The sequence below is a fragment of the Aedes albopictus genome, chromosome 1, assembly GCF_035046485.1.
Source record: "Aedes albopictus strain Foshan chromosome 1, AalbF5, whole genome shotgun sequence".
NCBI lineage: Eukaryota > Metazoa > Arthropoda > Insecta > Diptera > Culicidae > Aedes > Aedes albopictus.
In genome coordinates this window covers 597,883-614,546 of record NC_085136.1, presented here as the reverse complement: position 1 = coordinate 614,546, position 16,664 = coordinate 597,883, and the positions used below count along the sequence as shown (strand labels likewise).

At 39.0% G+C, this 16,664-nt stretch overlaps 2 protein-coding genes across 3 annotated transcripts in view; one reads left to right on the top strand and one right to left on the bottom strand.

The window, feature by feature from the left end:
- Positions 1-16,664, top strand: part of LOC109405198 (mucin-5AC) — a 173,124-nt gene that overhangs the window by 54,110 nt on the left and 102,350 nt on the right. The window lies entirely within an intron of this gene.
- The window catches only part of LOC109412872 (serine-rich adhesin for platelets), a 101,247-nt gene that overhangs the window by 48,317 nt on the left and 36,266 nt on the right, over positions 1-16,664 (bottom strand). Inside the window, exon 2 of the mRNA XM_029864510.2 lies at positions 6,024-7,244. Within this exon, the coding sequence (XP_029720370.2) occupies positions 6,024-6,969 (946 nt within the window). The 5' untranslated portion in view covers positions 6,970-7,244. The remainder of the gene's footprint in view (positions 1-6,023; positions 7,245-16,664) is intronic.

Below are 16,664 nucleotides of genomic sequence, written 5' to 3'. Positions count from 1 at the left end.
GAAGTAAAAGTTAACTTCAGTAGCTTTTATGGCGTGTTGAGCAGCAATTCTCTCACAGAGCGTTTGGTGTAGTATGTAAGGTGAGTAGTTAATACTCCTGTCCTAGTGTCCATGGTTCGAGTCTGGACAAAATCTGTTTTTTTTTTTAATTTCATTTTTTTATCATTCCCTCTCATTCAAGTTGCATAACGATCTGGGTTTCTGGGTTTCAAAGAAGAAACAATTGGTTGCTGTTACTGGCTTTGAAACAACTCGTGTTGCTTGGGAATACCCCTTCATTCCTTTCTGATTCTGGGAAACTATTTGACGCGGAAACTTAATCTTATTTTAAAAGTAACATCATAAGCAATTCTCAGATACGTTGATATTGGATCGTACATTATCATTTAAAGAGTCCTTCAATTTCTTTATGCATTTTAGTTAACTAGGATTTATTTCGGTTTTACTCGTAACCTTTGTCCATTGTTATTTTACTCGATGTTTTTTGCAGCACATATCCTTCAATACTGTGCAAACATTTTAATCGGTCCCATCTGCATAATATATGATCTTTTTGGTTTCTCTCTCATTCATAACGCTCTCGTTCATAACGCTCATGTTTTATTTTTTCACAGGCCCTTTGCATTAGACAACAATCGGAACCAGTGCAGAAAATATTGAAACAGATGCGCTGTTGTCCAACTTACGTTTTTTTTTGTTATTCATATCCTTGCATATTCATTGGTAGCAGCTCAATAATTGTTTGTCAATCGAATAAATGTCAGTCAATATTTGTGAACACCGTATGAAGTGCAATCATCTCTGTTAAAACATTTACATTTTCCTGGGCTATATTGAATGGTTTTATCACAGAGAAACAAACGTATTTCTTTCAGAAAATTAATTAAAAGATTTGCCCGATGACTTTTTGTGAACACTCTGTCATCTATCGGTAGAACCGCACGCTACACTGTCGGCCATGATAGATTGCGATTCGACGTTTACTTAACACACACTGACACAAAGTTTACTTGTAATTTTCGTTTGCATCATTCAGTAACGTGTACACCAGTAACGTGATCGAAAATCTGCGCTTCTGGTAGAAGGATCCTGGAGTCGGTGTAGTGGTAAGCGTGGTTGCCTCTCACCCCAGTCGGTCGGGGTTAAATTCCCGTCGACGCCGATTGGATTTTCTGAGACATAAAATCCGTGATCACGTCTTCCCTCGGATAGGAAGTAAAGCCGTAAGTCCCGGCCCATGTGTTGATGGGTTCAATATGTAGGGTCCCAGGTGTGGTGGCTTCTTCTTCTTCTTGGCGTAACGTCCTCACTGGGACAAAGCCTGCTTCTCAGCTTAGTGTTCAATGAGCAACTTCCACAGTTTTTAACTGAGAGCTTCCGCTGCCAATGACCATTTTGCATGTGTATATCGTGTGGCAGGCACGAAGATACTCTATGCCCAAGGAAGTCAAGGAAATTTCCTTTACGAAAAGATCCTGGACCGACCGGGAATCGAACCCGTCACCCTCAGCATGGTCATGCTGAATACCCGTGCGTTTACCGCCTCGGCTATATGGGCCGTGGTGGCTCTGGGGTCGGAATTTAAGGCTTAGCTCCTAGACCCGCCGACGTAAAACACAACTGGCGCTGAACGATGCTAGTTGTCCAGAAATAAAAGGATCGTGGAAATCAAATGAAATTTTAATTCGTTGTTAAATGCATGTGTTGAGCGCATTTCAATAGAGTTGCGTATGTTTGTTTGTGGTTTTATACACAGTCTCGGATATATTTGATCGCCAATCCTAAGTTTAATCAGGGGTAAGATTATTCTCGATCGACTTCAAATTCATTAACTAGACAGCAGTTCAACTTATGGCAGTTATTTTACTAACGTGAAGCTACAAAACATAACCTTGTTGAAACTAGATGTCCAAAATGGTGGATAACGTGCATCTGAAGCCGGTGTTCTAATAAATTATATCTGACCTAATAGTTACCGTTTCCGTATTTAATCCCTAGGAACCCTTTTCCTCTTACTTAGTATATCTCTATCTACTTTCGGGATCCTTTCTACATATTTAAGAACAAACAAAGATCTCCCACTATTTAGTCTTTAAAGCATGTTTTGTCGCAAATGTCTTACTGTCTCGTATAGATTGATCTTGTGTATTAAATTCTTTGAATATTGATATCCGTCGTCGTTGTTTACCTGCTTCACGTACTAATTATGCTTATAATGAGCCAATCGTTAGTATGTCTCGTAAGTTCAACCGGTGTTTCCATGTTTTCGATTTTATTCAGTTTCGCTGAACAACTAAGGGGTCGTACACAAATTATGTCACGCTTTAGGGGGGAGGGGGGGTTTTGCAGGACGTGACGACCCTTACAAAAAATATTGAGGTCCCATACAAAAAGTGTGACATAGAGGGGAGGGGGGTTGAAAAAGGTCGATTTTTGCGTGATATAATTTGTGTATCACCCCTAAAAGGCTTTTTAGTGTTGTTTTTGTACTAGTTAGTTAGGTTTGTTGGGCTGTGTGAATAGTTTAAGTAATTTATAATGTTAATGTTAAGTTAAATCATTTTTTGTTCATCAATTGGATTATATTATTTCTGGTGATGAGAAAAGATGAGGTGGTTTTGCGTCCATTTGAGAAAGAGCTAACATGATTGCTCTACTCAAACGGGCTTTTCCCTGCTCCTAAATAAAAAATAAATAGAAAAAAGGAGCTTATTTTAGTATGACTATCTTCAACAAAACTTTGGAGCATGAACACAAGTAACTTTGATGAACCATTAACCTGTAATTGGTCGGTGTCAAGTGTGTTCCGCAAACACTGGGTACATAAAAAATTCTGAAATATTATAACTCTTATATGTAATTAAACATCTGTATCATAATAGCGTCGATGTTAATATGGTCGGTGTTAAGACCAGTTTTTTTTAATGCCTCAGTTTATAAGAGCTTTCTTTGATCAAATATAGAAATATACAATTCCAGGAAACCTCTTGAAAACTGTAAACGAAACAGACATATTCAGTTGTAGGTTTTTTCCTCATCTGTAGAGTCTTTTAACCACTGCGTCCATTATTCAGGAATATTGTGGTATGACCCATATTAAATCTGATGCTTGTCTAATGTCCTGTCACAATTGAGCTGTGATGGACACTGGTTGATGCAACACCTGATCCCAACTAGGCACAACTCGTTTTATAAAGTTTATTACCCTGTTGGGATTACTTCTCCAAATTTCCAAGGGCTCTAGAAACCTTTTACCAAGTACCGCCAATATGTGATGGGACAACACTTTTTCTGCACTGGGTTTTATGAACCTTTTCGCTTGCTTGGATGTATCCGTGGCATTCCAATTATATTCTACCGTGAATATTTCCCAAGTTTTTAGTTTCATCCGAAGAGCACACTCAGGAGCTCCACAGAAAGGTTTAGGGCCTATAAAGCTTGATACCGCACTCTGTCTGGCTAAATTGTCGGCGTTTTCATTTTTTAGAATTCCACAATAGCCGGGCACCCAGTATAAAGTTACCTCGTTCCTACTGGCCATTTGCTTCAGAGAAATAATGCATTCTCACACTAGCTTTGATTGACAAGTGACAGTTGTAGTCAATAGAAATTCTCTTTTATTGATATGAGGAAGATTTGTGTCGAAACAGCCATGCTAAAATATACACTAAATTCAAAAATTACAAGCCTTCACAGTTATCTATCACACAATCTATCACCCCCAATGCATTAACGTATTAACCAATGCATAATCCCTGAGTAGAAACGCATTTGATGTAAAGCAGTATTGTAAAGTACAGGGGATCCTCAATCAACTAAAATTTTCTATATGAACAAACTCAATTGTGAACATGTAAACAAGTTCCATGCTGTCACTACTGTATCTTTGTAAAAAAACAAATATCTATCCTGTAGTATACGTTTAATATTGGCACATTCTACCGTGTACGACGTCGACCAAAAACCTCGAATATTTTTTCATATTCGGATTCTTTGTAAAATTTGCAACGAATATGATCTGTTGAACATTTAGCTTTTATTGGAAAAGCTTGTTCAAAATGAGAATTATTAGCGTTATAACGTTTACTGTCGTATTTATGAGTTGTAGTGACAAATCTGACCAGCAAATAGTCATAACGTTGTAACGTTCTACCGTGACGTGACCGTGCCATTTCTCTTTGATTGTTGTTGTTCGTTGTTTATTACCAGGTATTTTAACCCTTTATTTCATAACTCAAAACAATATCGATATATGCAATAGGGGTGATTCTCCTACATTTGTCAATGCTATAAGAGAAGAAGTGCTGGACTTAACTCTTTGTAATTCAGTTCTATCAAGTAGTATAGAAAATTGGCAGGTATCTGACGAAATTTCATTGTCAGATCATAGACAAATTTTATTTAAATTTGGTTCAAAGGAAATACTAAGGGAAACTTATAGAGATCCTCGGAAAACAAATTGGGAGCAATATGCCCGAATACTAAACCAGAGTGAACTCATTTCTGATACTATAGTCACAAGTATTGAACTTGAAAAGGCAGTTGACTGCTTAACTACAGCAATTATAGATGCTTACAATGAAAGCTGTCCATCAAAGGAACGCTCCAGTAGCAGAGATGTTCCCTGGTGGAATCAAAGATTGGAAAAACTAAGAAAATGTGCTCGTAAACAGTTTAATCGAGCTAAACTTACATTGAACTGGTCTCCCTACAGAGAAGCCTTAACTAATTATAATAGAGAAAAAAGAAGATCAAAGCGGAAAAATTGGAGACACATGTGCGAAGGCATAGAAAGTGCCCCTGAAACTGCAAGACTTCAAAAAGCTCTCTCGATAGATCATGCTAATGGTCTCGGAACACTAAAAAGGACGAACGGGTCTTTTACTGTAAATACTCAAGAAACTTTGGAATTAATGATGGAAACTCATTTTCCAGGATCTATTCCTTTTACCTCTGATCAGAACAGGGATCAAGATATTAGTTGTGATAGTTCAAATGTGTTCACAGCTTGATTTTGTCTAGGAAAACTAATCCTAATCGGGCATCCCGTTTCGGGTTTCATACCTAGAGTTCTATGACATGAATTCCGTGCCAGGGAAAGGTTTACTTCTCTTGTATTTAATCGCGGCCAAAAATGGCCTAAATGTTGGCAATCGAAACAGGATTGCACTTCATGGGCCGCTATTCTGCCAGAACCCTATAAATGTTTATTATTACAAGGGGAATATTTACAAGTTAAAATTCAACATGTAACACAAAGAATGCACGTATATTAAACTTTGAACAATTATTCTGTCTTATTATTGTAACAAATATTTATACCCATAACAAGGGTTGGTATTTTCTTAACAGTATCACTAAAACTTTTGCGACCCACCAAGAATCATCCCGTGACTCACCAGTGGGTCGTGACCCAACGCTGTTAGATAGTTAGAAGTGATAAATACTGTTTTGATTGCCTCAAAAAAATATTCCCATGCTTAATAACTTGCAATCAAAAATGCCCAAAATCGCATATTTTGCCCTATAAATTGAGGTTTAGCTCAAAATTGTGACGTGCTGGAGAAAATCTGAGCCGGGATTCGGATTCAGCGGCCCAAAATCTATCAAAGACACAGAAGTTTGCTCTTGAGACAAAAAAATGTTGACAGGACCATGTGTTTTTCATTTGTTGTTCTGCAAACACTTGGGATGTACAAAACCGCTTTATTTTCTGAAATACTATAGTTCAAACACCTTCATTAAAATAGTGTCGAAAAGTTCGAAGTTGTCGAATTCCTATGCTTTTCTCTAGTTGTTCAAAATATCACCTAATCCACTTTGGTCGGTGCGGTGTTGAGACCAACTATTGCTTAATGTCTCATTTGCCGTATAAAAACTTCGATCAGATATACTGCCGTGTACGCATAGTTGTCCAATGTTCTATGGAAATTACTTTGAACATGGGACAAGCATACTGCACACAGCAGTATAGAAATATATTATTCTACGGAGAAGCATGTGCGGTGAACTAATATACTTACCGGTGCTATTATACCGCATCAAGATCGCTTCCAGGGGACTCCTCGGCACGAGCGACGCGTCGAAGACCTTCTTCGAATAACTGAGCGATTCGTTACAGGTGTCCATCAGGATGGCAATCGGCAACCGTAGGTTTTTGTCCGCAATCATCCGTGCCAGCAGCTCGCTCTTGGAGATTTTGCTTTCATCAAAATGGGGCTTCGTGGGCGTAATGACCGGTCCGGATACGTCATCCGGAATGGCCAGGGGTGATATGGCCGTCGTGGTCGCTAGGGACTGCGGGTCCTCTTCAACGCTGTCCAATGGGTCGTCAGAAGTCCGCTCGGAAATGCTATCATCCGTACTGTCCGGATGATAGTGGTAGCTGTCATTGTAAAGGCTGCTGGTGTACAAGAAGTTGCTAGCTAGACTAGTTTCCAGCACCGTCGAAGACTGCAGAGAATCGGCGGTATCATGATCCAAACTGCGGCTTCGGTTCGACGTTGGCTCCTGTAGGCCATCGCTTATGAACGGCTGCGCGACACTGACTTTGCCATCACTGTCGGTTATGTGATCTTCGGAGCTATTGCTTCCCGTCATACTTGCACTGCGCTCTGTCGGCAAAAGTTGTTCTTCACTAGACTCATGAGGAGTACTAAGGGTAGTGGTCGTAGAACTCACAGAGGTTTTGTCACTTTCTTCACCCGACACGGGCGTCACTTTATAGTACACGTCGTCCAGCAGAACTGCTGGCTGTTGGTAATTGTTGAGGTTACGGTCCTCTTCCGGATCCGGACCGTAACTTTCGTCTTCGTACAGTGGACTAGAAATATCTCCTCCCCCTCCACCGACTCCCACATCGCCATCACCGTCGTCAATGGAGTCCAGTTGGAGCAGCGTCTCTACTGAGAGCGTCTGCTTCGAGAAGGTCACTAAAGCTAAAACTAACACTAAAATCGGTGGATACATTTTCTTCTATTTCTGTTGGATTTGATTTGTATGATTCGTTGCTTTTGATTCAGACTTTTTGTAATGCTTTGCACACATACACACTTTGCACTAAATGAGATATCTTCGTTCTTCACCTAAAGCTTCGTTTGCACGGCACTTGATTTGCACTTTCGTTTCGGTTCTTTCTTTCCGGGTACCAAACTTGCTTCGTTCATTGGAGATACGTTTCGTTGCAGCTCGCGTATCTTAATGCTGTTCTGCTACTGACTGCGGCAGGATCTCGAAACCACCACCTGCAAAAAAGAGTACCAAAAAGAGAGACCTGGGTGAGTCAGTTGTTGGTTTCGTCTCTTCTAGCGCATTTGACTTTTTCGTGAATGATTAATTCACACGACAGCGAGATTTATCGACGTGACAATTCCGAACCCCTCGGCTAATGTGCTCCTGTGATAAATGAGTGCTAATCAATTTCTGCTGGACGTCTTTCGAAAATTCATCAAAACACAAACTGCTGCCAAATGGAATAAAAAGCCTAACCGACAACGCTTAACCGTTGTGATCATCCAGATGACCTTGAACGCTACTCCACGTTACACACCTCGCCCGCCTCGGAAGGGACGGACGGGTGGACACTAGAAACGCCGACTCTTTCCACTACCTTTCCATGCTCGTACGTAGTTGTCCACCGATGTCGAATTCTTTCACCCACTACTGATTGTAGTGTGAGCTTGGCGGGTCGCGACTCGCGTTCGCTCAATATGAGCGTGAGAGAAGAATACCGGGCACTACGAATGGCAAGCACCACCGTGACTGACGGCTGCCGTGGCTAAATCGAGACTAACACGTACTTCTAACGCCATCGATCCACCGGCCACACCGCGCTCGCTTGTCCACTCACAGCACACCGTCACTGACTGCCGCCGCCACCGCGACCGCAGACCGTTGCTGAGGGCTCAGATCTGCGGCGCGCGTGGAAGAACGAACGGCACTGAGGGTTGCTGCCGTGCAACAATGCCGCGGCGCGCGGTTCACCGGCATATCAGAGGCTCGCTCGACGTAACATGTGTGTAGTACAACCGACCGACGACGATAGATGACAATAAGTAGGTATCGTGAAGCGTAACGTTGAGCACATAGTGGCTGAGGTGCGATGCAAAGAGATAAGAGATCGGATAAGCGTCGAAGCACACTCTGTGGAAACTATATGCAGAACGCATGAACCGTACATAGTAGATGAGTTGCGATGAGTGCGGTGATGCGATGGAGCTGCTTCGACGCATGTGATCGCAAGAAAACGCAAGAGAATGCTTGTCGGGTATGGATTTTATGATTACGCTCGTTGTGTATGGAAAGCAATGCGGATTTAATGTGTTGGGAATGCTAGTAGGTAATATAAAATGCGTTAATATGTTGTTGTTTTTAAACATAACTCAATGCTTTTTCACATGACATGCATTTTGATGGACCAGACTTAATAAAAATGTATCATACTGTCTGTCGATCACCATGTAAAATAACATATTTCATTACATATAAAATAGTATTCCATCAAATCGTTCAAGTTTTTTACAGCATAATTTTGTTATTATATGTGTATAAGAAAACATTTTATTTTCTCTGTTCGGGGTTTGAATCAAGTGATCAATGTTTGGTATGGTCGTTAGTTCAGTGCATGTTATTCATGTGCAAGTTAGAAAGTTTAAGGTTTTATGGTATTCAACTAAATTGCTAAAAAGATTTTGATTGAAAAGTTCTGATTTATTCTTTGTCAGGCAAAACTAGATCCCTTAACGAAAAGAGTTGAGTGTGACATCAATTTCGATTAATACTCTTTTACCTAATTAACGATACAGTCCAATTATGAGTACACCTGAAAATTGCTGTATCTGAAAATGTTTTATTTGTTTTGTAAATTAACCCTCGAGCAGTCGCGTCTTTGACTACCTACAACGGCGCCACGCTCACGCTCTGTATCACAAGCGTGTATTTTTCATGGTGCGTGTACTCAGTACACGACGCGACCGCTCCCGGGTTAAATTCAATTACATTGTTTATTGACCATCAGAAAAGCCCATGGTATCATTTTATATTTAATTTTTCGTGGATCTTGCCAGCTCTCGCACCTTCTTCTTGGTGTTCTTCATAAGGTTTTGGACAACCGTTCCGTCGATGGTTTTGCTTGGGTTGGCCCAGTTTTTCTTGAATTTGATGACGTCCGCTGCTCCTCTATCCTTTTGCCGTAGTTTCCCTTTCATCAAAGCCAAATACTTCTTAATGCACCTAATTTGCGGGCAATTTGAAGGGTTCATTGTCTTTTAAACAAATTGGACATTGTTTTCTTCATACCAGTCAAAGGTGTCACGCGCATAGTGGAAGGATGCCAAATCCGATCAAAATAATGTAGGACCTGTGTGCTTTCAGATAAGTGGCAGAATTGGTTTCTGGAGGCATTCCTTCCGGTATGTTTCGACGTTCATACTTGGGACGGTGAAGAAAGGTGACGATTTCATACCACTTTGACAAATTGCTTGCCAAACTAATACATTTTCCCAACGTTTTGTTTGCAAAAAATCGATTTCTCCGAATTCGGAACATAAGTGCCACGCTTCACAGTGAAAAACTGTGCCCCTGGAAGTGCGTTGTTGTCCAATCTAACACAAGTTTCATCATCCATGATTATGCACATGTAATTTTTGCTCAAGACAAAGTCGTACAGTTTCCGAGCCCGAGTTTTCACATAATCCGCCAGAATTTGACTGTTTTTTGGACATTTCTGTTTTGGGTAAGTCTTCAGGGAATTACACTCCTTGGCGCGCTGAACCATACCAATAGTCGTTCCATACTTTTTTGTGCAATCTATGATGAATACCTCCTTTTTTCTTTTGAAGATTTTGCAAATTTTGCTGTCCAAATTTGACTTTGACGCACCTGGTTTTCTGTCGCGTCCGGGTGAGTCTATCAGTGTGTTATGCATACCGAATCGTTTGACAGCATTTTGGACAGAAAAAACGCTAATACCTCCAACTTTTGATAATTTTCTTAGCGATAATCATTTTTCATAGCAGTACCTGGTGACAATCGATTTTCGCTTCTCATCCGTAAACACTCACGTTGCTCCACTTGAGGAAAAACCACAGACAAACAGACGTAACACTGTGATAGTTCCCATCGTAGACCGATTTATCGGTCTTTTTCAAAATATGATAGTTGGCCAACTGCCCACCCGTGGCGCTCGCATCGTTTTTGTTCCAGTTTGACGTTTGCTCACTACCGCCACCTAGTTGATGGTCGGCCAAACTTAGTCCTTTTAGAATTGGGCGAATATTATACGTTGCGCGAAAATTTGTACGCGCAAGCGCCCATACATCTCCGCCTGTAAGAAAAATCATTTCGGTGTTTTCGGCGCAGTATTCCTTGGCCAATTCGCGCACTTATTGTAGAAGACACCATAACGAATAAACTTACCAGCGGAGGTCTATTAGCGATTTTGCACCTTTTTCGCTCTCTATTTTCTTGCAACGGGTAATATGTTTCCATGACTATGATTTGAATCGAAAAAATGTTCGAAGTGTTACGTCTGTTTGTCTGTGGAAAAACTTTAACTTTTAATGAAGGTTATGTTTTGTTTACAACGCTAGCAACACATAAACACACAGCAGTTGTCAAAATAAGACTTAGTCTTTTTAATACAGGGCCTCAAAGGTGTATTCATAATTAACGATACAGTCCTTATGATGAATATTGGGTACTTATTAGAGACATTTTTTCTCGTAGATATCGCCGAAAATTTTGTAATAAGAAAAACCTATACCGTAATCCGGGGTAACATCGATCAGAATTTTCGATATTTCTTGAATAATTCTCTTGTTTTAGCAAACGTTACATGTTTCATATTTTTGAAACGAGTACTGGCCCTCTGAGTTTGTGTTAAGCTACTCGAAAAAGTATTACAAAACTTTAAAACATGTTTAAATAGGTTTTTTAATCTAATTTTTGATTTTGTTGATTTGGGGTAACATTGATCATGTTAGTGATCTAAGTTCGCTTGTGTTAAAAATACCCTTTTCTTACTAAATTCGGGGTCGCTGATTTCGAATATGTTGTCCAAATTCTTACAAGTTATGTACTTTTTGAGATATTTTAGGATCAAAATCCTCCAAATCGCGAATAACGCCTAAAGGTAGGCAATGGCTTAAGGAATTGATAGCCTACTTTTAATAAATCGTATATTTTATTGAACAGTAGCATTTTCATAGATGTTTTGGTTATTAAATCCAACTCTAGGATATCATATTGACGTAATACAGTGATTTCGATCCTCATATTTTATCTAGTATTCATGCCATGCATGAATGTTTGTCAATGTATCTCATTGCGTTACGAAACACAGTTATGGAAAAATCGATTTATTTCAATGTTTATGAAATTCAATTTTCATAAATTACATGTCATTCAATAGCTAAATAATAGCAGATAGCGATATACCATTCGATAGCAGAAACTGATTCAATATAAAATGCTTGTTTGAACATTTCATGAGGTCGGTCAAGCCGATCAATGTTACCCCGCTGATCAATGATACCCCGTTTTACGGTACCCAACTAGCTGACCCGACGTGGCTAGCCACGTTTTCACAATCCCGAGAATTATGACGATGGCTTAAAAATGTTGGTATGCATTTTTTGCTTATCTACAACTTTATTCAGAAACCATATTTATTCCTCTGAAGTGTTCTAGAATTTCCTTCCTCTTAATCTCTTTGCAATGTAATGCTCCAAAAACTTCTCCGAATTCTAAACAGAAAGTTTTTAAATATGCTATTACTTGTGAAAATACCAAACATGTATGTTTGGTTTGATTCCTACGAAGAATGTTCGAGAATGTTCATGAATCTTCGATTTCATCTCCTGATTCGTACAGGAATGTTCTTATTTTTTTTAAATTAGAAACAGAAAGCTTCTTATTATTCCATTATTTATCGAAAATTCACGAACATTTTTAGTATTTCCTGCATCAGAGAAAAACATGCGTATCTTTATCTTCTTCTTGTTCCTCTTCTCCAACTTCTTCGCCCACGAAAGTTATAGAAATTTCCTTTAATTCGAAACAAAAAGTTTGCGAATATTTAATTTATTATGGAAAGTTTTGAAATACGCCTGTCCTTCCTTCGAAATATGTCCTAGAATATATTCATTTCCTTATTTTAGTTCCGGAAAATTTCTTCCAATAATGAAAAAAGCATATTGATTCCTTCAAGAAGATTCTAGGATGTTCCAGAAACTTATTTTTCTTCTTGATGAAGTTTTTTTTTGTATTCCAAGCCGAGAATTTTCATTATGTTTGGAAAACTCTTGAACATTTATATAAATAGTATTTTCATCACTCCGGGTTATGCGCAATGTTCTAGAATATTGTTCTTCTCTTCTGCTTCTTCCTCTTTGTCCAGGAAAGCTAGAAAAATGTCTTCATATTTTAAACAGAAACCTCTCGAATTACATTGACGTTCTGATAGGAAAGGAGTTTCTTCGAATTCAATTCTTCGACTTCGATTCGACTTCAATCTCGAACATTCAGATCATATCATGCTGGCCTCACCGAAATATACGTGAAATATTTCAGTCGAACTTTGCTAAGCGTGACGGGAGGACAGATAGACAACACCTGGATTCATATGCCGTTTTTGATCTCCTTAATTTAGATTTAGAAAATGTTCTTCCCTCAAGGAGATTCTTCAGCATTCTGGAATAACAATTTCCAGAAGTTTCCTCAGAAGCCATTGTAAATATGCGAAACATTTCATTCAGCAATGGACTCATCAGAATCGCCAGAAGGTATACTATCATGTATTCAGAAATGAAAAACGCCAGAAAGTATACTTCCAAGTACACAGCTTTAACTGTTACAGGGTTCTAATCCCTGGAATGGTAAGAAACTTCTAGAAGCTTCTCAGGAACTGCGAATATTTCATTTCATTTCAGTCACCGTGAAATAATGTTCGGAGCGCATATAGCCGAGAAGTAAACTCGCGGGTATTTAGCGAAATTATGCTGAGGGTAGGAGAACTTCCAGAGACTTCCGGAAAGTTCTCGAAAATTAAAGTATTTTAATAATTCAGAACATTCCAGAACGCTCTTCTTTTTTTCTGAAACTTTCAGTAATTTCCACAAAATTAGCCAAGCTGAGAAGCATGCTTTGTCCCAATGGGGACGTTATGCCAAAAAGAAGAAGAAGATGTTTCATAATATTGCATCTTCTTTCTGGAGCGTCCAGAAACTTCTAGGTCTCGAATATTTAAGAAATACAATAAACCGGAAAAAATCCAGAACCTTCTTCTTTTCTTTTGGAGCTTCCAGTAACTTCCAGAAAGTTCTTGGAATTTTCCGAATAATGATGTTCCAGATCATTCCAAAAAGTTCTTCTTATTATTTCTGAAGTGATACAACTATGGTGAAACATTTCAATGAAACATTTCAAAGCGTGACGGAAGGACAGACAACTCTAGGCTTTTATATATATGATAATACATACTTGCCGAATTTTTGTTTCTTTTTTGCCGAGGTCAGCACAATCAAGTAATGTTTTAATGCCGAAAATCAGTATAGCAGTCTCATATTGATTTAACTTGAAATCAACACTCAGATAGCCCAGTTCGGAAAGTAAAAATATGTGTATACATAAAGACATCGCTCACGCGGATATAATTACATGTTATACATTCTTTTCTTAAATAATTAATTCAATAATCTCAATATTGTACAGTTACACCAGATTTTTTTTGAACTGGTCGGTTTTTGCTATTGCAACAGGATCAAAACTGACCAAGTTAGGTATAGCAAAAAAAAAAAACGGCCCGCGCAAAACAGAAAGCGGGTGCATTTTATCTTTCCGTTCTTATAGATGAAACGATCATTTCACTACCCACATCCAAAGAAGCGCTTCAACATACAACGACTTCATCGATCAAATCACGCGAGTCGTTGATGCGCACGAAATAGGCGAAAAAGGATGTGAAAACAACATGCGCACCCTCATTGAAAACCTCATGCACTATGGCCTATCAAACATCCCTCTTCTCATCTCATAACTTATCGCATCCGATCGCATCTCACCTTACCCACTATGGTCACAGCCTAAGCGTGGTGTGGTCGAAAAGACGGATAAACGCGGACGGACGCACGGAAAGAGAGACACGTTGCACTACGCCTCCGGTAAAAGCAGCAGCAACAGTGAGATGCAAAGCACTCGACGGCTTGCGAGAACGCGCCGATCGGAAAATGGTGTATCAAGGGGGTCCACTAGGGGGTTAGTTCGCTTTTAGAGAGTAAACATTTTCGAGCAAACGTTAACTTCAAATTTGTTGAGATTTTAGAATATCAGTTGAAATTTACCTGACACATCATTTATGTATTTGCTACACTTTCTCACAAACTTGATGGGATAAGTTTTTTCAAGATTTCCTTCGAGATGCTATACAGCAGGGGTTCTCAGACCTTTTGCCTCGCAGTGCACTTTTTAGCAATAAATTGCTATGCGGTGCACCCGTTCATTGCGGAAAATGTCTGCAGAAGATAGAAAATAAGCCCCACCCTTCTCCCAGGAATTCCCAGAGGGATTTCCGGAAGAACTCCTAATACACCGGTTTCAAACTTTGACTTTCGCGACCACCCCCCCCCCTTGTTGTAACCCCGCATTTCGTAAAACTATCGAAGCGTGCCTGCAAGAAGTTGGGGGTCGCGAAACGAAGTTTAGGAAACTATGTCCTAATAAATTCCCAGAGTGACCCTGAGGAATTCCCGTAGGAATTCCTGGAAGAACTTCTACAGAACTTTCCCAAGAAACTCCTGGAGGAACTCCAGGAAGAAAGTCGAACTATAAGAGAAAATTATAGAAGAATTACCAGAGGAACCGTCAAATGGGGTAACTTGCAACACTTTTCGATTTTGAAGCAATATCATTGAAAATCTAAACATTTGAAACATCCTGTGAAGCATCGTGTACGCTAATTACCCCGAGTAGAATACTATGCAGCACTTGGTTTACCAAAATACGTTGCCACCTAATCAGGAGGTGCGAAATACATGCTTGTTGCAAGTTTCCCCATCTGTGGGGTAACTTGCAACATACATGAAGCCAACATTCTAGTATATTCTAGTATTCTAGTATATATCTAGTATATAGTCGTATTGAAAATTTTTGATGTTAAGCATGAAACATAACATGAAAAGATGTACACTAACCAATTGACATATAATTTTTCATGAAAGGATTGATAGCTATTGCAAGCGAGAGTATATCGTTTAGCAACAGGTCTCACGTCCCTCAAACACAATATATATATGATTCTCGTGATTTAGCACTCATTATAAAATATCAACAATGATTATTGTCATTGCTTGAAAAGGTAGAGTGAGTCATCTTCAAGTAGTTTTCAGTTTGAAGTGGTGTTTGGCAATTTCAGCTAAATTAACATGATTGAAACACACCTATTCTACTTTGTAAATGTCAAACTCGCTAATTTGGGTATTAAACTAAAATAAATTACTCCATCCATTCAGAATTGATGTTGGTGATTGCTTGACAGCGTTCATAAACAAAAATTGAACTTTTAACATGATGAAACATGAATGAAACTTTAAAATGTGGTATTTCCTAACAACGTGACCTTCAACACGTGCAAAAAAATGTAAAAAATGAATTGTCATTTGAAAATAACCGCTTTACGTAATCAATAAATGATCCATTTCGGTTATTTCTGTCAAATATATCGTGAAATGAAGATAAATAATAGAAGGTTTCGTCAAATTCAACTGTTGCAAGCTACCCCACAGTGGTTGTCGAATATAATAATGTTTTTTTGCATTACTTAGTCGATAAGTTTATCAAACTTTTATCGTTTAGCTAAGCTTACTATTAGGTACCCTAAATGCAAGCAAGGTCATCAGACTTATCGCATTTACCATAAGGGAGAGGTCAAGCACGATTTTCATACTTGTTTTTATGTCATAAAATAAGCAATCCGTTTTAACAGTGTAGCTAAACCATAAACAAAGAAACAAAGTTAATTTTTATACTAAATCGATCTTTGATACACATAATCTCTATAACCGAAATAGTAGGGCATACTAGTTTTCATTATTATTAGAAAATGCTTCACATTTAGTGCATGTCATCGTGTTGCAAGTTACACCGCTGTTGCAAGTAACCCCGTTTGACGGAACTTTTAGAATAATTACCAGAGTAACTCTTAGAGGAATTCCCGGTGGAACTGCCAAGTGGAATTTCTGGAGGAACTCGTCAAAGAATTCTCGGAGTAATTCCTAGAGGCATTCTTGGAGCAATTCCTATAGGAATTCCTGGATCAACTCCTAGAGGAATTCCTGGAAGAACTCCTTGAGAAACTCTCGGAAGAACTTCTGGAGGAATTCCCGGATGAAACTTACGAAACTCCCAGAGGAATACCAGTCTGTCTACTACCTGAAAAAAAAACCTGGCAAACCGGGAATCCTCAGGCAATTTTATTTGACAGGGAAAAACCTGGAAGTTTTGCATCGATGGAAAAAACAATAAAACATTGGGTCGTATGAACAAAAAGAAGCGAATTTTATAACTTGTAGATCTACTCAAAAATAGAGTCCACAGAGTTTACTACATTAGTGGTCTGAATAAAATAGTTTTCGATTATGTAGAGTTAGTGTATCCATCTAGAAAATTGG